At 41.6% G+C, this 23,553-nt stretch overlaps 1 protein-coding gene across 1 annotated transcript; it reads right to left on the bottom strand.

The window, feature by feature from the left end:
• Positions 1–1,082: 1,082 nt before the first annotated feature.
• Positions 1,083–23,407, bottom strand: nxph2a (neurexophilin 2a). The gene is made up of 4 exons (XM_086124397.1): positions 23,169–23,407; positions 22,252–23,091; positions 21,993–22,161; positions 1,083–4,599 (listed from the first exon to the last, which is right to left on the bottom strand). The coding sequence occupies exons 3-4, from the start codon at positions 22,035–22,037 to the stop codon at positions 3,856–3,858; spliced, it is 789 nt and encodes a 262-aa protein (XP_085980523.1). The 5' UTR covers positions 22,038–22,161; positions 22,252–23,091; positions 23,169–23,407; the 3' UTR covers positions 1,083–3,855.
• Positions 23,408–23,553: the final 146 nt, after the last annotated feature.

Genomic DNA, 23,553 nt, shown 5'->3' with positions numbered 1-23,553 from the left:
ACACCCAGAAAATCTAAAATATCGAGGCGATCGATGTAATTTTTGCAGAGTTTGATATGGGCATAAGTACAGATGAAATCATTTATTTTGGTGACGGTTGAACATATTTTTCTGACATTAAGCTACATGAGGTAAAGTTAAAAAAAAAATAAAAATCCTTACAATAATATCTTCTATACACTGCACTAGTCTAAACAAGGTATTCTGATTAATATTGCATTTGTGGAATACGAATTGATCAGAAAAATCCACCTGTTTTTATCCATCTAAGGTGCCGGCCATTTTGCCTTTTACTGCCACTCGCTGTCGACTGAAAATGACATCACAGTGCCCAAGGGCTCATGCTGCAGGCAAATCTTGTCCAAATCAGAAAACAGGTGAGCTGTGATGGTCGTTATCTAAGCCCTTAGGCCAGGGGTGTCAAACTCATTTCACATTGTGGGCCACCTACGGCCTCGGTAGATGTAAAGTGAGCCGGACCATTAAAATTTACCATACTCTGCTATAAATAACCAAAAAAATGTCTTTCCTTTGTTTTGGTCTAAAGAAGAACAAGAACATAAGGAAAATGTTTAAATTTAATAAACAGATCTTTTACAAAACATGTCATGAAGCTCCTTAGCATATAAACTCTAAATGTAATCCCTGCCTACACCTTACAAACTAAAGAGAGTGCTATTAAATGTGTAAAGAATAAAGTATTTACATGTCCTTGATCGCGTTTGCTGTGTTGGGTCTTTCTCAGTGACAGACTGAGGCTGCTGTTGTCTTCTTCTCTGATCAAAACAATGTTGTCTTTTACTCTGATCAAAACAGTGTGTCCCCCTAGCATATACTTCATGAATTGCATCTTATTGAAAATATTCATTCCGTGTCTTTTGTGCATTTTGTCACTTTTAAATTATCCTGCGGGCCTAATCAAACCTCAGAACACCATGCTTTGACTGGGGGGGGGGGGGGGGGGGTGTCACAGAACATCAACAACAAAAATGTTCTGACTTCTACTTTAAGATTTTTACACTTGCATTAAGGTTTTTAGACTGTCCAAAAAGAAAAAAAAAGCAATCAGGAAGTCAAATACGGTAGGTACATTGGACATTTATCTACAAACACCAGAATTCAGAGGAACAGTCAGTCAGTCCACTTAGATGTGTACAGGATTTCTCTTTGAAACCAGTGATTTCAAGTGTGAATCTGTAGGGTTTCATTTTTCGACACTTTAATACACAGAATGTACACAGAAGGAGGAGGAACTCAAAAGACCAACTCCAAATGAGTTATTTTCATATGATACAAGGCCCTTCCTGCATTTGATCTTTTTACTGTACAGCTGATGGAGGGGGAAAAAAGACATGATACACAGACAAACCAAAATTGTACATCTGGCCTTCAACTGTCTTTTAACAGTCTAAGCACATGACACACTTCACGATAAGACAAGGTTTGATACAAAAAAAGTGTCAAGTCGATCTACTGTACAGCCTTGTGTGTGCATGTATTTCCTTATTAAATGTCCATAGTGACACCCTCCTCGCCACCTTCATATTTCTTCGCCCACACATTTAAAGTTAATGATAGGAAGCCTGTTCTGAGAACGTGTCAAGCGTTGATAATTGTGTGTCACACTCACACTTCAATGCAGCACGTTCATCCAGCAAACAGACTGCCTGTAGTGCACCGTAATGATGATGACGGTGAAGGATGAGCGCGCAACTACACATTTAGCAAGCAGGCATATGCTAATGATTAATGATTCCTCTGGACTCTTTTTGTGAGTCGCGCTTAATATTAGCCTGAGACCATCAATAAACGCTTTGATAAGAGAGAAGGATTGCACATTGGCTGTCAAGGGTGAGTCTATTATTCACAACTCTTTTGTGCTAAACAGCTGTCTCGAACTAATACGAATCTAAAATAATAAGACCTCGTGATAGATGTTACACCTTTCATTCCCGAAGTGTAGTTTGACAATGTTGGAAGTGTGGTACGCCCCCTCCAACCTGCCTGTGGCCTCGCCTTTAATGTAACATCTGGACAACGTCCCAATTAGCTGCGCTTTACAAAGTGCCCTTCTCATGCAATTTCCTCTCAGTTACCCTATTGAAGTGGAGAATAGGAGAAGGCGAGGGGAAAACTGTTTTTTAAAAATCAAAAGTACCAAAGGTTTTGCCTTTTTTCACAGAGACACTGAATGCGTGCAAACTAACGACCGTGAGAGCCAGACGCTCTTGCCAGTTGCTTTATAGCAAGTGAAGTGACAACAAAGATGTATGAAAGCAGTCGAAATGGTACGCTATGTCAAATGTTAATGAATGTTCATATCAATACCCGTAAATGCGTTGAAAGAACAACTTTGGCAAATAAAACACATCGATTGCAATCTGGACAAAGACATTTAGTGATCGGCATCTCTGGTGCGTGGTTTAAACTTAAAATGTTTTTGTCATGTTATCAAATATCACTTCTGAACTGTTGCAGATGATTTAACTGGCAACCGATGTGTGCTTTTATATTCTGTGTGGGGTTTTTTTCTTTAATGATGCTTACTCTAAACGCATCGTGGTAGTGGCAGTAGTGCCCACTGAAGGTATCAAATGCATGGCACACCAATGGTTCAGCTCCACCCTAGACTACTGAATTGTACCCTAATAAAAGATTGCTGTCAAATGTTACGGTATAAAAGCTGTCATTTTTACATACCCCTCCCCATCAAAAAAATAAAATAAATAAAATTGCTTTGAGACGGGGAAGGCAGCCAGTTCAGGCTTTACCCTGCCTCTTGCCCAAATTTAGCTGGGATAGGCGGCTCACCCGCAGCCGAGAGAGGAATCGAATACCAGAATGCTAATTTATTTGGTTTTATTTTGTATTCCTGTATGTAACAATGACATCACTTTGTAAGTGATCTCTGTGAAAAGTGCCATAAAAATGAAATGTTCTTAATGACTTATGATAAACACTGTATTCTACAGAAAATGGATGGATGGTGAAAACAGGGGCTTCAATTCACATGAGAGCATGTTGAAGTTGTCTGTACAATTCATACGAGTTTTTGTAGTTGCACCTCTTTAGGAGTGTAGCGGAGGATGAAGAGCTCAGAGCAGGGGTGTCCAAACTATTGCCCGCCATCCAATCATCAATTAAAAAAAAAATAGTAACATAGTAACAAGAAGCATTCACCACTTACTAGCTAACAAGCTTCCATGGCTTCTCTCGGCTGGTGGCTTCACTTCTTCAGGAAAGAATTTTGCTTATGACACTATGCTAGTCTGTAAATTGTTGTAGATGCATTTTCAGGGTGGAAGCATAGCTAGCTATCTAACTGGATAGTGTTCGACTGTACTGAATAAAAAAGAGTTGGGGACGTCTTTGCATCTATTAGCCTGCTTGCAGTTGAACTGTCTCCTTCCATGCAAGTTTTATTAAATTGTATCTCTCACCTCTCAAAGGTCTTGTCATGGTCTCTTGTCTATTCAGAGTTCACATTTTTTCCTATGACACTAACTTGCAATTGATAACCACTGATGCGAACAAAGGTATTCAAATTCTGATATAGTAGTCGTGGAGGGACTCTGCGCCATTTCTGTCCTACAAATCCCTGAATTCCGTTTACAGGGTTTTCAACAGAAAGCTGAAGTGTAGCAGTTTTTAAAAATAAGAATTTAATTGCCTGATAGATTGGTTTTAGCATGTTTGACAAATCAAAGTTTCACAGGGGTGGCTGCGCCCTTGCGTATTTGTGTGTGCGGCCCTCAGAGGAAAATGTTTGGACACCTCTGCCTTAGAGGCTGACAAAAGCATGATTTGAAGGTCAAACAAAAGGTGCACACCCACACACATTCACCCATACACACACTATCCCGTGGAGGAATACGGCGTGTCACTGTGGTAGTTGTAGTCAGGGCAGACCTTCTGCACAAGTTTATAGTCCACGCTGTAGAAGGCGATATAGATGCATATGACCTTGAAGGGCTTGGAGCAGAGCCAGGATACGTGACTCTGTGTCTGCTCCTGATAGCAAACCTTGGACGGGTCGAAGCTGCACAGCGCCGTCTTCTTGTTGCGGTCCGTCTTCTCATACTCAATGCGGCAGTTGAAGGACTTGGTGTCTTTGGTCTCCAACGTGGACTGCTGGGCTACCTCGAACTCCACCACCTTGGAGGGTGGCACCAGGCTCACCGACACATTGCCCAGGCCCGTGGAGTTGTGGCGGAAGTAAACGCTGAAGGTGCCGTTGCCGTGGTCCACGATCTTGCCCGTGATCAGCAGGTTGAGTTTGACCGTTTTGATGTTGGAGTGGAAGTCACCCCACCCGAACATCTTTTTGAACTTGCCGGTCTTGACAATGGGCCTCCGTTTAGTTCTGGCTTGCGGATCCTGAACATCTGTCTGGTTAGATAACCAGTCCCAGAAGTCCTCCATGTTCTGGATGTAGGACATTTCCCTTATGTCGTTCTTGAACCCAGGGGAGGCCCTGGCGAACAAACGCAAGGGGTTGAGGATCCGAGGACTGGCGCCCGTGGGATTCGAGAGTTTGTGTGTGCTGTCCCCCCACTCCATCAACTCCGTGGCTCCCTCGCGTACTTTGCTGCATTCGGCCTTTGGAGAAAACAAAACACACATGAGGGGCGCTAATGAACACTTATGCAAATGTCCATTAATTTGGTGTGAACCTAAACATTATCAGAGAATGACATATTGGTTATTTAAAATAACCAAAAATTGTTGGCTTTAGAATAGCCCAGTAGCTAACATATGCTAACATATCATGGAAAACAACATTGACATGTGAACGTTAGTATCGATAGTGGCGGTTTAAACAACACTTAATGATATGTATTATTTATCCTCAATGAAAAGTGACTAATATTACAGTATCAGTGTACAGCGAGACAACTGACTTGTAGAAGTAATATTCCTCATTTGTGTCTGAGCACCAACATTTTTCTGCCAGTCGTTAGAGCGAGATTTATTTTGAAGATGCTTGAGGAAGCTATAGCTATGGCTTATATAATCATATCTTGATTTTTTTTCAGTACAGTACTCATAACTAAGCTATACTGATTAACTAAGAAATGGCACCTATAGAACTGTTAGAAAAACCTACAACAACAAGGACAACAAATTATGATTTGTTTAGCTATTCAGTTATTCTGCGCCACTAACACATCTTGCAGTACAGTAATCTGTAGAGATGGCTGCCGAGTTAGCCCTTAGCATGACATGCTAACAAGACAGTCACCACTGACTGAAAAATTAAGCAAATGAGGCTTCTTTCAGAGTTTCATTTTTTAAAAATCTAGTGTTTCTCACCCCAGTCAATAATTTAGTTGGCTTTCCACCACAAACAAAGGTTACACAAAGTAGTCGAGAAATCCAAAATGAAGCCAGCTGACTTGACCGTACCCTTTCCAGCGTGCTGGGTAATGCTTTGATTTAGTTAGATTGTCATGCTAACGGCTAACTCTGTGGCTAACACCACTGAGGCAAAGATAATGGTTGAAAAAAACAAGTTGATTTGTGGGTTGCCTAAAGTGCTGATTTTGGTGGAATGAGGATTCCGCTCAACGCCAGTGAAAAGGTGCTTGTATAGTGTTGTTTAAAAGCCGTATCACACTGTAGGTTGAGATGTTGTAGTGTATATCATCACAGCTCTCATTATTTTCAGCACTCAGCCACCACAACTGTATCACAGCTGCTGTGATAAACAGGACATTATCACTCCCTCTCGTATGATATTACTTTACTAAATGTATTGTAAGTACGTGTCAAGTAGCTAAGACAAGTAAAATCTTCTCAACATGCCACTCAGTCGGAAGCCAGAACTGAAATTCTCAGATGCTGCGCGCCCTGTGAACCTTGACATGTGACGGTGGCCAACAATAAAACAAGCCCTTCATCTAGTTAAGTACGTGCTAAGTGCTAATCCAGATGCAGCACTGAACTATGATCCTCCTTGTGCCTCAAAGCTGTTTAGCCTCAGGAGCGATTCCTGGTCCACTTCAGATAAAGCGTTAATAATTCACCGCAATAAGATTAGCTAGTTTTATTAGTAATTAGCGCCGGCTTTCCCCAGGCCCAGTTGCGGGGATCACTGCAAGAAGCAGATGTTGAAAGCATTGAGAGCAGCGGCTGTTTAAACTCTCACTGAGCTGCTGTGCGCTACTTCCAGAGTAATTACCATTTTGCTCTAAGCCCAAGTGAAGCACATGTGTACTGAACTCCCAAACTAGGTCTGTCTGCTAGGAGTTACATAAAAACCTTCCATTCCACATTATACATTGCAGCATTTTAACTCTACCTGACTGTTTATCAGTAAATGGGAAGTTAAGACATTACAAATATATCACTGAGTAGATTTTTCAAGTACTTGGCTTGAGTATTTATTTTTCTGACAACTTTTTTTCTTTTCCGAAGTTATTAGTAATAGCTTTTTATTAACCCTTTCATGCATAACATGATAAGCTGTCCACTGTAGTAACTCATAATGCGTGGTTACAACCATGAGCGAGTGAGCTCTAATGAGGCAACCAAATGTTCTCTTCCTCTCAGGTGAGCTTTGTATGAGGTTTATAATGCAAATGAGAGGAGAAGTTTAAGTATGATGAGCAACGAGGGAAATTGCAGTGGCAACACGGGGATGAGGAGAGGACATATCTACTTAAATGCGCCGAGACAGATGAAGCACGGAGAACCTGAAATCCTTCACTGATGTCTTAAGCTTCACGTTGCCGCTCTCTCACTGTCACTCTGTGACAACGCACGCACTCGCGCGCACACATCTCTCTCATTTAGGCACAAGTGATGTCTTAGAAACTCAGCCATGAGAGAGGGGGGAGGATAAAAAGAAGAAGAAAAATCACTCTTTTTGTACAACAAAACAACGAAAATATGAGGCAAGGTCTTATGAAGGAGAATCTACAAAAAGCTTAATTAAGATTTCTTAATCTGTGCTACGGTGCTCGAGGCGTTTCAGGGCGACTTGAAATGAGACATTATAATGGTAATAAGTGCAGCCTCATGGAATTTGAGAACAGTAGAACTCATTTGAACAGCACAAGGCAAAGACGAGTGGTAAATATTGCCAATGTCTGCGACACACGCTCAAGCCTGACGACGCCGGGCACACTCATTTACTATAATCATGCATAATTAACACTCCTGAGTTAACTCCGAAGTGACGAACAAATAATTACACATCATACATCAACAATGCGATTGAGCATCACCGGAGAAAAGTGCAGCTGTGTTTATGAAGTTACACAAGAAGACAGGAATTGTGCTATAATTAATACTCGGCCAGCATCCTATATGTATAATTGCCTTATAATGTATATTTGCATCGCAAGTCAAGTACAACTTTATTGTCAAATCATCTTAGTTAGTGTGTAATCTTCTGCCTGCTTTTTGAGAATATGGCAAAACAGGGAGCATTTTTTGTTGTTGTACCACTTTGTATATACAGTAGAATGTTTTATTTGCATTTTGTACAAAATGATCAGGTCCACTTTCCATTAGTAATGTAATGTAATGTAATGTTACTAAATGTGAACATCTATTAATGTTATATTTCATCTTAAAATTATCTCAAGGCTTATACATGCACAGGAAAGCGTAGCTTATACATCACTCTCGTTAAGCATCCAATTTGTGAAAATGTGTTTTAATAGTGGATGCACAGAGATGCATTCGGGGTTGGTGCCAATGAAAGAAACGCACACTGAGCCTATTCGGGTGAGAATTTTGTAGCACAAAAAAAGGGCACTGCAACTTGAAAAATCCAGAGTTTGGATAGTTAAATATTATTCTCAGAAACTCCCCACATGATTCTTGCATTGCACCACTGAATAAAAACCCTGAAAGAACCGTCATGCAAAAATGTTATTCCCAGTGTGACTACTTTGTTTTTAGGTCAACAATTCGATTGGACTTTTTTGGGAGCAAAATGTTTTTCTTTTTCACATTGTACGAGAGATAGATGATTGAAAGATAAACAGCAATAACAACCTGGGTAACCAGCCTTGACATTCATTCACTGTCACAGTTGCACTTGAGAGATGATATGTTGCATCTCTCCAAACAGTGCTAACAGACGACGTTTCCACACTGGGGCACAAATTGCCCATACAAATGCCAATCATGCACACACGGTGGCATTACACAACAGAAAAACCATATCTTAAAGCAGTCACCTGCCGTAACTAATCACAGATGGAATTGGCAAGACATTATTTGGTACATGTGCTTTTGCTCTGAGGGGGATTTGAAGAAGACAGACTGCATGAACGTGTAGTTAGTTGCTAAAATCGACATGATTAACATGTTAATGCCTATTTCATCAAATCAGGTACGGCATGTCAAGAGATTTTGTTGAAACTTGAATTCTGCCCCGCGCCCTGCCGAATACGGAGGCTGGATCAGCCTCGACATTAATCTGCAATGAGCGCAACCGAACCGACTGGCTCTGCTTGTCCCGTGGGTAGGCGTATCTTTTAAGGCCTGACATAAAGGTAATTGCTACAGTGACCACAACTAGCCTCTAGAAGGTTATTAAGAAGCCAGTGACATCTGGATCTTCTGAAAAGATGCCGCTGAAATGCTTTTGAGGTGAGTAGCCGATGGCATGTTGCTCAGCCGTGATGGTCTGTGTGCCGCGGGCGAGGCTTCGGCCGCGTTGCGATGCCGATGGCGGAATCGCTTTCAAGTTAGCCCTGATTGACAAGGAAGGCTGCCACTCGTGACTGAAAGAAGCTTTTCTCTTTTTTTTCATGGGCAGTGTTAGGAGCTTGCAACTTCTTTATTTGCAAACCTGCCAAAACAATCCACTGTTGCTTTGTTTTTAGTTATCCGAATGTGCATCGAGGGAGGATTGGTTTCAGGCGTGTTTGTGAAGATAAACAAAATGGGCAATTAACCTGCTCATCAGCACAAAAAGTGTATTTCACGCACATGCTTTTTTTTTTCATAGATTTATCTGGGCAAACTGACCTGACTTTGGTGGTGGAATTCACTTCTCTGCTAATTTTCTTCCTGAAGTTCCATTAGTGTGATGCTATTCTACATACTAAAAACCACAACTTTTAAATTTGCGCTTGCCGTAGCAAAAATGTAACATCTCCACCCAAGATTGGGATGGACCATGACAGACTCCATTTTCTTACAGCCAACATGACTAAGCCTGTGACAACAAAACCATCGCGAGGCTGGAATCCCCATTGCCGCATCCTTCCCAAGCCCTCTTCCTTCTCATTTTCAGGGGCAGATCATTTGTTATAATTCACGTCCAGAGCCAGTTTAAGGAGAGAAGTCCGAAGAGGTGCATAGGCAGACCGCGACAACATGCTGCTGAAGAAGAATAGATTGCTACTCTGATCACTGGAACGGCCTCACGCACCAAAGCAATCACTTTTAATCTGTTGCGTTCTGGACGATGCATGGCAGGTGCTTTGGTGCTGTGCTGGGTCACTTAAGATCACCCACACCGGAGGGGCCATGCTCATCACACAATACTACCATTAGGTGTGTGTGTGTGTGTGTGTGTGTGTGTGTGTGTGTGTGCGTGTGTGTGTGTGTGTGTATTCAGGACATCTGTCTTCAGTTTAATACATTCCCTCGTGACATTCTGACTTTTTGTGGAAACGATAAAAAAAAATTATGACACTCGGTCAAAGGTTGGGATGCACAAAAATAACGTGCCTTTCAGATGTTTTTTTTCTTTCCATTTTTTGCAAACACATTCAACAAAATGTTAAGTGGGAATAGAGCCAACACAAACCCAGTAAACACACACCAACACCAGCAGCAACACCCTCCCAAAAGTCAGCGTTATAGTCATTCTCGGCACATGGCCTGTGAACGGGCCATGCGTCTGGCCATTGTGTCAGGTTTTGATGATCTCGGGTAACCTTGTGTAAGACGCTCCATGAACACTCTTCATTAACCTAACTGGATCTGGATCACGGTCTGCCTAAGGGTGTGGTAATACACATAAGGGATATTTAAATGTCGTGATTGGGGGTTTGATGACATCAAATTATATTTATTTTAATCTTTCATTGTCATTATCCCAAACACACTAACAATCAGCTGCCACTGTGTCCATTGTCGATCGTGTTCCTGCTCCATTCACTCACATGGAATCGCGAGAAATAGAAACCCCGCCCCTAAAAAGGATTTTATTGCATATAGATGCCGCAACATGGTGTCAATTTGGCAAATGAATCTCATCCCCTGCCATCAAAATAATTCTTTGGCACCGGGGCTTTGGCCTGAACAAAAAAAAAAGCGAATAGGTGAGTTTTCAGCTGATCCGTTGCCCCCCAAAATCTGCAAATCGGTACATTTGTGAATAGTGAATCCTGAATATAAGGGGGTGGGGGGTACTGTTTACAGATATAGTATTGACCCCCAACTTAATAAAAAGTTCAATTTTAAATAACAAAAGATAGTCATATGGTGACAGTGTTTACGGCAAAGCATGACAGCAGTGCGTCCACCATATTTGTGAAGTGAATTGAATCGAGAACCATCAGTGTTATTTGGGTCGGTAGACCGATGCAAATGTTTCTGGGAAATAGTGGAGGGAAAAGAAAACATAGTGCTTAATTACCCATAACATATCAGGAGTAGAAGTTTGTTTATGCACATTAACAAGCTCAATTGACTCTCTATTAAAATATACTGCTGCATCTGGAGGGGCAATGCAAAGTCAAGGCCATTAAATCAATGAATGGCCTCCGAACCTTTGTGTGTTTGTAGCTGACCCAATCGGTGACTATTAACATTCAGTACAGGAGAAGGCAAAGGAGAAAAAGAGCGGTGAATCAGTTCAAAGAGAAGTGATGTTAATGTTTTTGGTCACATCATCCCAGAATGTGATTAAAAAACAACAACAAAAAAAAAAACGTCACAGTGCCAGCAAACATAAAGAGCAACTGGGGATCACATCAAGTTTGCGGTGAGGTTGATCAGGTGGTGGAGAGGTCACCATTGAATGAGTGATTGTTTTGAAAGGCGCTTATAAATATAAATGCATTATTATTATTATTTGATCATTTGCAAATATTTTTATTGTGTATGTTTATTTTCTGATCAGTAAATCATCACAGGTTTTAAAGCAAACATGGTGAAGTGGCATTTAGCTGTTATGCTGCACGCAAGTGGAATAAATTGGCAACAGAAGTGAAGTTAGCTCCAAATCTGAATTCTTTTAAATGCAGGTGAAAACAATGCTTCCCCCCCTACCGCGCAGACCGTTATTAGAATATTTTCGGCATTTAAAATCAATTTCACTGTCAAAACTTTTACTGTGGGCAGAACATTCTTACTTTGCCTTTAAATGCCTTTAAATATTTTTTAACGTGTTGTCAATGCACAATCTTAATAATTCTTAATAATTGGTTGTGTGAAGCACATTGAGTCGCCTTGTGTGTGAAATTTGCTTTTTAAAACCAACTTCCTTGCCTTTCCTAAATGTGAAGAGAAAGCAATACACAACAAAATCACAATGGCTATTTTTTTGGGCAGATTCATGAGGCAGGTGCTGAAGTCCGCATGAACAAATGCTGTTGATTTTCAACAGCATTTGTTCATGCGGACTTCAGCCTGTTCAACACTGAGAGCCATCCCTCATATGAAATAAAAATATGGGTGCAGCAGACTTCCAAGCCCACTTTCTCAAAAACACCTCTTATAAAACACTGGATGGCTGTTCATTATGTCACCAAGCCGCTTGCATGGTACGATTTGCATGAATTATGACATGAAACTCTGCTTTCGCCAGCATGGATAATAGGATGCGACTTATTAGTCATGTTATAGAGTCTGGCTTTTTTGCCACCACAACTTCTATCTTTCTTCTCTCCCCTGCTAGGATCGGGGAGCGTTTTTAAATGAGAAAAAATGATGCAGCAGCAACCAATTGTGTCAATTACATACCAGGAAAACTACAGCACTCACTCTCAGACTGATGTGGTTTTTTTTCTTCTTGGAGCAAGCACCAAACAGTACAGAGTGGAGCAATTTGGATTTCAGAGTAATCTTTTTGCTAAACATCACCCGAGTTGACGGCACATCACGCAAGACCTGAAATACTGTTGACATCAGTTAACAACATGTGACATAACTCATTAAGGTTGTTTTTTTTGGTCGTTTCTACAGTTCAGTTATCGCAGTGGATGAATTATTTTGAGTTCTATGGTAATAATAATAATAATGGTAATAATTTTTTTGTGGTTAATCCACCCATCCATTATCCGATAAAATAAATTTTAAAAAAATGTAATGACACAGATCAATAGAACTGCTTCAGTTACTGTCATATGCTGGAAAACCCTATCAAAAAGGGGGGAACATCTTTATAATGTTAGTCCTGAAGCCTTAACTTAGGCAGAGAACACAGACAAAGGGAGACAGGCACCATCTATCCATTTTCTGCACTGCTCGACAAGTTCACATTGAGGCGAAGCTGAAGTCTATCCTAGCTGACTTTGGTTGAAAGGCGGACTACACCCCGCCCGTAAATCACTGGGTGAATGTGAATGGGGGCACAGAGAGGAAATTGAGGCCACATCAGCAACACGTGAGCCAATACGTGGCCCGTGAGTTTATTCGTTCAAATGAATTCTGCAACTCACTCACTACTTGCTAAGAAAAAGTTAGCGCAGCCATTATCTGCTGGACCCAATTGGGGTACTGCCCCCTTCGTCTCGAAAAGTCAATGCCTGCTGGACATGACAATGACTGCATCGTTGGCTTTTTTGGGGGATGTGTACTGGTATCGCATCTATTGTCTTGACAAATGAGAAAAGGAGAAATCAGACATGGAAATTTGAAATGCTGTCTTTCTACAGCAGGGGTCACCAACTTTGTGGCCGCGGGCACCCGGTACTCGGCAAATTAATGATAAGAAAGAAAGAAAGAAAGAAAGGAAGGGAAAAAAAGAAAACTGAATGAATAAAGCAACTTATTTTTGTTCTCCCTTAATGCGTCCGGCAACGATGCTATGAAGCGCAGGCAGAGGATCTGACTGATTAACATTACTGTGTCCCTTAGTTTTTGCTCAACTTCACAATAAAGAGGAAAAACAGCCATTTTTTTGTCATGTGTTAATTATGTCCAAAATAAAAAAAAATAATCTTCCAATTTATTTTAAAAGAGCTAATATTGGCATATTAAATAGGCCAGGCCCCAATAATAGCATCATTAAAGGTAATTTGAACAAAATATTGGACATGTACGTTTGAATGTTTTGATATTTTGAAGCAGACAGATGCCTAAATTATGTTGCTTTTATTTCTTTCATTTTTAGCCAGAGCGGTGAAATAGTGGTCAGCATACCCGCCTGATCGTACAGTAGGGGGTCGTCGTCTGGAGTTCGCCCTCCCTGTGGAGAGTTTGCCTGTTCTTCTTGTGTTTGTGTGGTTTTCTCCAGGTACGCTGGTTTCCTCACATATTCTAAAAACGTGCATATGTGGTTTATTTAAGTCTCGTTCTTTAGGTGTGAACAAGAGTGTTTTTTTATTCTTATTATTTTTTTTAAGAAGTACTTTGTGCTTGGTTGGCAACCAGTTTAGGGTGTACCCCGCCTTTTACCCCAAATCAGCTGGGATTGGTTCCAGTGCTAAGCGGAGTTTTTGCACATATTTTGAAGGACAGTTCTGGCAGCGAATGTAGATTCTTATGATCAACATGCCGCTATAAAACATTTTTCATTGGTTGTTTGGCTAATCACTTTTGTTAGGACATGTTAAAATGTCAAAAATCATCATAAAGTGGAGATCAGTGATTTTCATGACACAGTTATAATTATGACCCATTTTTAGTGCTGAATCAACTTTAAAAGCAACAGTAAACTGAGGGACTAAGAAATGATGAGAAAAAACAGTGATTAACTTTCTCTTAACATTGGTCTGGCTGCTAAAATGTTGAAATACAATACAATACAATACATGCAGATTTATATAGCACTTTCACAACAGCGACAGCTGTAACAAAGCGCTTCACAAAACAGTTAACATAAAGTAAAATAATAAACACAACACATAACATAAAACACGGACAGTCGTGCAGTCCTAACCACTTTTCCGTCACACGCTTTGTTGTTTGGACAGTTAAACCGTTGCTCAGACACTTTTGTAGTTTTTTTTCCCCCTTCCTCCTCATGTTCTTCATTTCATCCATCCATCCATTTTCCGAACCGCTTGATCCTCACTAGGGTCGCGGCCATCTCCGGGCAGTAGGCGGGGGACACCCTGAATCAGTTGCCAGCCAAACGCAGGGCACACAGAGACGAACAACCATCCACGCCCACACTCACACCTAGGGAGAATTTAGAGCGTCCAATCAGCCTGACATGAATGTTTTTGGAATGTGGGAGGAAACCGGAGCACCCGGAGAAAACCCACGCAGGCCCGGGGAGAACATGCAAACTCCACACAGGGAGGCCGGAGGTGGAATCGAACCCGGTACCTCTGCACTGTGAAGCCGACGTGCTAACCACTGGACTACCGGGCCGCCCGTTCTTCATTTCTTTGTCGACATTTTCTTTCTCATTCTCGAGATTGTCTGTTTTCAAAAGCAAGGTTATGCACCGCATGTTCTTTTCACAATCATTCCATTGAAACTGCCCTCACGTTCCACAGTCTGTTCACCTTCGGGTGTGGTTAAAAAATGTTTTAAAACATTTACGGAAGTAGGCATGACAAACCCTCAAAGTCATTTCATGTGTAGCTGAATAAGCTTGACTTGCAGTCATACTGACTGACTTTGATCTTGTCATACAATTATCAATGGGGGGGGGGGGGGCGAAAAAAACTGTGATGAAGAATTTATTCTTGTGAAAGCTCGGCTTGCTTCAATTTCAATTATTACCTTTGGGGAAAAACTGTTAAGAAATCCGAACAGAACCTTTGCAATGTCACAGAAAGAATCACCATGCAGGTTGCACCGTTTTAGGAAGTCGACTTAAGCTGGTTACATAACAAATGCTCTTTTTTTGCGTGAAACAACACATGTACCTTAAAAATAACTACATGCGTGTTTCTAAGTGAAGTCATAATTAACCCTTTCATGGATAGCGGTTACTACAGTGGACAGCTCATCATGTGATCAGGTTGCAGAGTGCATGAAAGGGTTAATCAATAAGACATAATGGTGTTATGTTATCGTCCCCAAGAATGGTGGCAGTCACCCATTATGGAATTCAGGCAAATGTTCGGGCACCGTGGCTTACAGAGCACGCCATAAAATTGGGGTGGGGGTCCGGGGGGGGGGGGGGGGGTAGAAACACCTTCAATATAATAATGTGTACATTAAAAAAAAGGTGGTATCTCGTACCTCTTAAAACGGAAATGTTAACATCGATTAAAATGTAAAGCAACGTCCAATTAATGAGTATTAGCTGCGATAGATCATTTGTAGAGATTAAAGCAACTCAGCAGGTCTCGACATTGACTTAATCTTCACTTTAAATTATTCATTATCTGGCTGGTGAACATTTTTCAATCAAAGCACTATACAGGTCTATTATATGAGCATAGCAAAGAACATAGTAGGGTTTTCATTTTTATATTTTAAATCATAATTTATATATATATATATATATATTCTAAAATCGGGGGACCTATTATCTTGCAATTTAAAGACAACTGTGAATATAATGCAACTCAATTTCAGTTGTCAACAAAAATCATATCACCTATCGGGACATGTTATCAAATCGTGATTCGGCGTAGGAAATAAAACTGCATCGGCTGTTTAGAAAGTGTTCACGGTACTGTTGGCCAGAAGCCTTCAGGTAACGCGGATACTGGTGTTATCTCAACACCTGCCACGTGTGACAGCAGCCGAGCCACAAACACTTGACGTTTTCGACAGGCGTTACCTTTCAACGCATCATCACTTTCATTTTAATCCCCTTACACGGTCAAAGCGCCAAGTCCTGCGCAAGCTCCTGACACCTGCAGCACACCTCACACCGTCTAATAGCGAGGATTCAAGGAGGTAATACCAACCTGAAACATATTACCGTCATCTGGACCACTTTGAAAACACATTTGACTTTGCACATCATCAGAGATCAACTTGTAGAAATACTTCACGAATACTGAAGAAGTTTTATTCTAAAATGAAGCCAGTGATTCCTTTGTAGCTTGTATCAGTAACTCTTTTTTTTTTTTTTGGTTGTTGTTGCTTGTTTTAAATGTGTTCACTTCAGGTTGGTGTCTCATTCTCTCTAACTCTTTGCCAAACTGGATGTGGCTGTTATATTGCAAATACTTTCAAGGCGGATTCACCCACAAGGGCAGTAAGTGAATTTTGACAGCGCAATTGTTTCTGTCGTGATAAAGATTGCGCCGCAGTTGATTTCGCAGAGGCCGTTGGCTTTTGAAGAAGAAACACGAGCAAGTAAGAACGTGGCTTCCTTTCTCCTCGCGGTGGCTCTGAAGACAAGCACATCACAAGCCATAAACACAGACGGAGGGGAGCCGACGGCTCTTGACGAGGCCTGCGAATGACAGGCTGCAAGAAAGAAAGGCTTCAAAGGCGAGGGAAAAGCTAAAGAGAGAATAATTCAGAAAGGAGATTTATTGTACTTATTGTAAGGCTGTCACACCTGTCTTTTACGGAAAAGTTCCGCGGCTTTAATTAAAGAAGTCGATCATTTTTCAACACTTTGACACGTGGTGGGAAGGCCTGCTTTAGTCGAGTGTTAATTAGAACATTTGGATGTCAGACTGTGGTGACTTCTAGGCAAAAATGGAAATGTTAAAAACCCATTTGTCTTGCTCAATTGGCATTTTGGTGAAAGAAAATTATGCGGGTTCGTTGTTTGAAATCCAAACAATTGGCGGAAACTTCTGTTGGCCAATTCTGATAATGTCGTGTGGGGAAAAGCTGCTCTCTGATTTTTATGAAGTAATGACATTTTTCCTGAGAGATTCAATATCTTTTTAGTGAACTCGCCTCATCATTGGAACCCAATTGTTTCGTTGAACAATTAATGGCAGGGGCATGTCGTACATACAGTGTACAGTGGATGACAGGATAGCAGTATTTTTGAATCTTTATTGAGCCAAGGCCCATAATTAACATTAGAAAAATCTAAACAAAATTGTCACAAAAAGTATCAACACTGAAATGATGATGTTGCTGTCTCAGTTTACCCACAAAAATGACACAGGGGAGAGCGACAGGGCTGGAATACGAATAACGAAAAATCTGCAAATAAGTGGCATCTATTATAATTACAGTGGGATTTTTTTTCTTTTTTAAATCTATTTCGAAAATGAGTGGACAAGCCCCAAAATGGATGGAATCAGTGTAGATATACCGTATTTGCCCGAATATAAGACGACCCCCTCTTTTTCAAGACTCAAGTTTGAAAAAAGACTTTTTGAACACCAAATTAATTTTTATACAGAAAATAATTATAGTACATCTGAAACAAATGATTATAACAATATATTTGAGAGAAAAAGCATCTTGAAGTTTACACCATAACTTCTCCTCAGCTGCCGGTTAACCTGGCCGATCTTCGACCCACTTTTCTCCAGATTGCCGCTACGTTTCTCCATTTACTGTTGTCTCTTCTATTATTTTCTTTCTTACCGCTATTTTTTATTTTTCTTCTTCGTGCTACCGCTATTTTTATTTTTATTCTTTGTGACAGGGGTTCGCTTTGGCCTGGGGAGTCAAGTTCAGCATTCGCTTCAATGATATCTGGCGCCATCTAGCGTCGTGAATGGGTATAATGTCTAGACCCCGAATATAAGACGACCCCCACTTTTTCAGTCTTATTTCAATGCAAAAAACACCGTCTTATATTTGGGCTAATACGGTATATAGTTACCACTTTTGATTTCCTACACCATCAAAATTGAAATACTTAGAGATAGATAGATAGATAGATAGATAGATAGATAGATAGATAGATAGATAGATAGATAGATAGATAGATAGATAGATAGATAGATAGATAGATAGATAGATAGACACACACATACGTCTTAAAAAAAATCCACAAAAAAGGTGAATTTGCAATTGGCTCTCTTCTGGTGGTAGGTGGAAACATAGGTGTATTGTACTTTCTGCCATGGAAAAGAAACACATTTAATTGTTCTGCCTGTCACTACATGCCGCTGCCATAGAGAGATGAACTAAGATAGATTGGTAATCAATGGATAATAATTTTCCGACAAGTGAAATTGGATAATTTATCACAGCACCCCCTGATGATCTCGAGGGACAATTGTGTGCCACCGCATCATGGATGGAAATCTAAGTCGAGGCATTTCTATATGAAATGAATCAGGGTTGAAAATATAATTTCCTTAATTAATTGCATCGAAAACATTTAGCGTAGCATGTTGTCTTTGTGGAAGGTTCAATGTCATGGCATTGGAAATAGTCCAGTTTGAGCATAATGCGGTGCTCTAACTTTTTGTACTTCTTCCTACTAGGACGGTTGTATTGAGAACATGATGCTTCAGTGTAGAGCTACCACACAACTCTACGTTTTTTTAAGTCGTGCCACCGTGAAATGCATTTAGTCGCTAGAATCCCTGCGACGATGTGCATCAGAGGGCACCGTAATGGTCCTGACCCTGCCGAGTAGTAATGGCAACGCTGTAAGATAGCTGAAGCTGGGATTGAACGTGCTGTAGGCTGCCATAAAAATTCATAGCTGTGGACCAAGATCAGGAAACTCAACATCATATTAAACGTAATGGATCCTGCAGCAGAGCAGAGAGTGTGAAGTACTCCGAAAGAAGGGCTCAGAGCATCACTTCGCCTTCTCAAGTTCACATCACCAAGACCAATCATGCCGCTCCTAATTATTTGACTCAAGTCTTTAATCGTCCATCCCGGCGCCCCCGTGAACGTTATTGTCAGTGCAAAGGGCAACCGTGTCACATCTATCAATCCCCTTTCAACTTCCTTCTCTTCATTTTAAGACCTTTATCATGAATTGATCGCCGCTCCACGCAATTACGCCCGATGATTGGAAAATAAATAGGTAGCGGGGCTCAAAACATGCAGTCGATACAAGCCGCGGCGGCTTTGAGGGTTTCAAGCTGCCGAGATGACAACCTTTGCTGGGGATGTGGGAGACAACAGTCAGGCTGCGGGGCTGTAAATGCCACAGACAATATTGTTTAGGAGGGATTATGCAGTCAAGCCCTGTGGCCGAAAGCTTGTGACCCCAATATGAGCAAAGATTGGCATCGGTGCCGCGCAAAGTTCCCAAATGATTCCTGGAAGGCGCCCGCATGCATGCACGCAAGCAAGGCGCTTTAATGCCACAAATCCATGCTTAATCACATCCACAGAGATTCCAATGGCCTGCTTGCCTTTTCCATCTCATATTCTGCTTCCTCTCTACGCGATTGCTGTGCTCAGCTTTCAAAAACGCAAAACTCGAGTTCCGCTTCATTTTTTTTTTTTTCCTCTGCCGCTTTCTTCCAAACCAAATCCTGAGAGAGGTTGATGTGAAGACCCGGCAGAGCAGGGATGTGAAGGATATAAACACATTTCTTATTGTCCATCGGGATGGGAAGGGGTTGGCGGTGGGGTGGGGGCGGACGCCGGGGTAGGGCGGTGCGGTTTGTAAAAGAGACGAGGACCTTATCACAGCCTGGCAGCTCTGTAATTCGGCGCCATGATAAAATGGCGGCACGGAAAACCTTACAAGGCTGGCACAATCCAAAGACGGATTAGGTTTTTCTGACATAAGCTTCCTGAAAAACTAATCAATCAGCCCATGTGGTGTTATCACAAGCGTGAGATTAAAGAGCCGCTCCTAATCCCCCGCACTGTACATTTTTATTACACTTCTTAGTGTTAGCTGCTTTTAAGTACACAATATATAAATAATATTATAAAAGCTAATTGAGCACGGGGATGGGGAAAGAGGTTATAGCGTCCTTAGAGAGGGACTTTGTGGAGCATTTATGTTTTGTTATGAAGAATGGGATCAAGCTGTTGTCCTTGCAGAGGGCGTTTTGACTTTGAACGGAGGGCTCATTGTCTCACTCCAAACTCCGCTTTACAACAATCAGGACGCAAAAAATAATAATAATTTAAAAAAACCGACTGGAACAAAACTGCATCAGAGACTTTTTGGGGAGCGAAATAAACAACGGTGTAAAATTGGAACCCGCTCCCGTGCGAAAGAACATGTAAGCCGTGAAATCAGCACACATCAAAGTTGGTGATGAACTCCAAGCGTGTCGCCCCAGAGACTCTTGCGAGTAAACAGCTCAGCTTTGTCTCCTGAATGTGTCACACGTCTGTGGAGACGGAACACGGATTTTCTTGGCCACGAAAAGTGATGCGTTGTTGTGACATGATATTACTAAAGAGCCGTAAGACGCAAAGGCCTAATGGAGTTCACCAATGTCAGCCTGGAGCAGCACTAAAGACGCCCTCTTGCCCGCATGCAATCGGTGCAGTAAAGGCGGGGCAGGCGGCGGCAAGACGGATGAGAGCCCGGCTTTCGTAGTATGTTGTATGTACATTGTTCTGCTGTCATTGCGCAGGGGGATAACTGCAGCAGATGTCACGGGGAAGAACGGATTTTTCCCAGGATGGTGCTGACCCGCTTATTTGTCCCCGGGGGTTAAGCACAGATGTCGCGACCGGGGTTACCTTTTAACACGTTGACTAAGATTGTGAGTGTTTCAGTAAGGGAGGATGAGACCGAAAGTCTGCGTGTGTCACGGTACCGTGGCGGGGGGGGGGGGGGGGGGGGGGGGATACACAAGCAACGCTGACATTTACAGACCTGAGTGCCACACCCAAACGCATCCTTGCAGTGTCCTTTGATTATGAACTTCAGATTGGTGCATTTTCTTCGCGCTATTACGTGGGAGGTTGAGGGGTGTATGATAAGGGCCAACGTGTCTGTCCCAGGCCAGACTGTATCCACTGAGGCATGTGAAGAGAGCCACTCCAGGGAAGCAGTCTGTCTCTTTCTCTTGAGGCAAGGCTTTTCAGAGACATACCGGAGGCTGATAACTACAACATGGGTGCGGCCAACATCTGCACACTAATGTGAGGAACTTCTTCACACGTGGCATTTTCTGTCCAGATGCGATCGCACCAACAGGCCCCGCAGACCAACACAATCCCGATAAAGCCTATAGGTACCTACATCAGCGGTTTCCAGGAGAAATATGAGATAAAAGACCTTTGTAAAATTTGGATATTTTCTGGGAGAGCTTATTAGTATTACTGCAATCAAAAAAGGCGAGCTTTAGAAAATAAATCTCTAGTGATTTTTTCACAGGACCTAATGGTGGTAACAGATAATCACAAGAGAGTTTAGGTTTTTTTCCCCCTTTGGGAAGAAGTAACAATTTGAGCTCGATTGCTTTTGTATTTTGCACCTTTTATAATCTGTGGTTTCTGAAGTCATATTTTTCAGGATGTTCATGACAGTCGTTGACGGCGACGCCAAGAATCAAAATACTCCAGTGACTACCAGATGCAAAAGGTAAAAACAACAATATATGATCAGACACTAAACACTACATTATAAACATTTTAAGGATTCAAGATTTTATATTTTTTTAATGCACATTCTTTGGAAATGTCAAAATATAGCATATGTATTTTGTTGAAAACTGATAATGCGTCACACTTATGAAAAAAATATGTCTACATCTTCAAATTATGGGTTTGAATATGACATACAGTATGACAAACGTAAACACATCTGAAACAATGTGTATTCTAAAACTACTCTAAATATGCTTACAATTGAAATTTGAGAAATAACCGTTTTAGAGTTGTTTTAAGATGTTAAAATATAAACTAAATGACTGTTAAAATGCTTCTCATCATAGCCAACATTCACATCATCCTAATTAGAGTTAAATGGGTGATACTGCAGATACGACGTAAATTGATGACAACAGAAATTATGCAAAAGTGATGCCTCGAAGGATAAAGTGCCAGATAAAACTTAAAAGCAGTGATTTGAGTCTCACCTGGTGCAGCAGAAGAGAAACGAGAAATATCTGCAGGGCTCCCATATTTGGTGACTTTTTTGGGGGGCGAGGATGCGTTTATTTAAGAAGAGCAATGTTTAAATCCTCTTGAAGATGTGAAGATTTGGGCCAGACGGGCATATATCGCTCAAACATCTCTGTGGTCAAACTGCAGGAGGAAAAAAAAAAAAAAAGTACACGTCTACCATTTAAAATGGCAAAGCGAGCATTGAGATGAATATTAAAGAGTTAGACGTACCTTTTTGAATGTGATGGCTCACTTAAATTGGCAAAATTGTATCTCGCGTCACCTGCTTCAATCCACTTTGGTCAAAGTGTCCAAAATCCTGGCTTCTCTACAAACAAGAGCTACATTGCCCGGATCATTCAATTAGTACAATGCTCCAAAGTCTACAACAAACCAACACCGAGTGGAACCGTTCCTTCCCCGCTAGTTAATCCCTACAAATGCTTGAATACAAGGCGGCTGTCAAGTGAAGTATCCCACAGTGCGCGCGCCGTGCGCTCTCTCAACTCAACACGATCCACCGCGCGTCTCTTCACTCCACACGCACGCACGCGCTGCATCCACAGTACACGACACTCACACGCTTGACACTCCTGCGACCACCTTTTTGTTAAGAGGGGGAACACGTCGCCTGAGATTTAACCCTTTTGGGGGGAGACACTCACAACCTACTCCTGTCTTGTCTTCATGTGTACTTCATGAATAAGACAATGTATTATCCCAGAATGTTTAGTCTTGATTTGATGGTAGTATGTCTAACTGCTGCTTTCAGGCAACACTAATTAAATAAACACTTAGGTGTTATAAATGATTCAAAGGCACTCGAACCTCGAGTTCTCATTGAGTGTCAACTGCCTTGCTCAAGTGTGACTTGGCCACCTGACAAGAGTTGTGGGGGGGCCATAGGACTCTGACGCCACCATGTGGTCACTTGTAAATATTAAGGAATGTGGTACGGTATCACAGCTACCTGGAGTACAAATACATAGAGGTGGGCGTTCACCCAAGACTGATCGAAGGTCCGTCAGTCCGTCACTGATAGGTGCTTGTTTTGCTGACGACTGGAGAATGCTGGGGAAAACAAAACAAATGACGGACTAAGCACTGACAGAAGTGGGTTTTTGTCTGTCAGTGTAATCGTTACGAACCAGGTCAAGTCTCAACGGACCACGCAATCCGTTTCTGACAGATGTCCTTTGTGCTGGCGATTGACAGAAACACATCCACCTGTCTTGTATGTTGGGAGGGGGGAAGGGTGGGTTCTTCGAGAGGACTGCATTGACGATATATGCGTGAGAATGAGTGCTCCCCTTTTCAAGACAATCTCTGCAGGGTCTGTGATGGCCGACTGATTGGTTAAGGAGGCCAAACCAGATGACGTCATTTCACTTTGCTATGACAACACACAAAAAAAACTTTGTTTGAGGCTAATATTTTATGAGGGTGTATTTATTTAGATATGAACATTTATGGTTGTGGTTTTATGTTAATTCTTGGTGAAATTATGATGTGTGTTTGATCGCGGGGCTGGAT

This window comes from Hippocampus guttulatus, chromosome 11, assembly GCF_054856545.1.
Source record: "Hippocampus guttulatus isolate MCC_2025c chromosome 11, RoL_Hgut_1.0, whole genome shotgun sequence".
NCBI lineage: Eukaryota > Metazoa > Chordata > Actinopteri > Syngnathiformes > Syngnathidae > Hippocampus > Hippocampus guttulatus.
The sequence above is the reverse complement of the archived record's forward strand: the minus strand, read 5'-3'. Positions and strand labels throughout refer to the sequence as shown.

Coding starts and splice junctions, on each gene's coding strand:
- nxph2a (XM_086124397.1), bottom strand. CDS start 22,037: ATGGGAGCCCTGCAGATATTTCTCGTTTCTCTTCTGCTGCACCAG. Junction 4,600..21,992: donor TTTCTCTTCTGCTGCACCAG/GTGAGACTCAAA, acceptor TTTTCTCCAAAG/GCCGAATGCAGCAAAGTACG.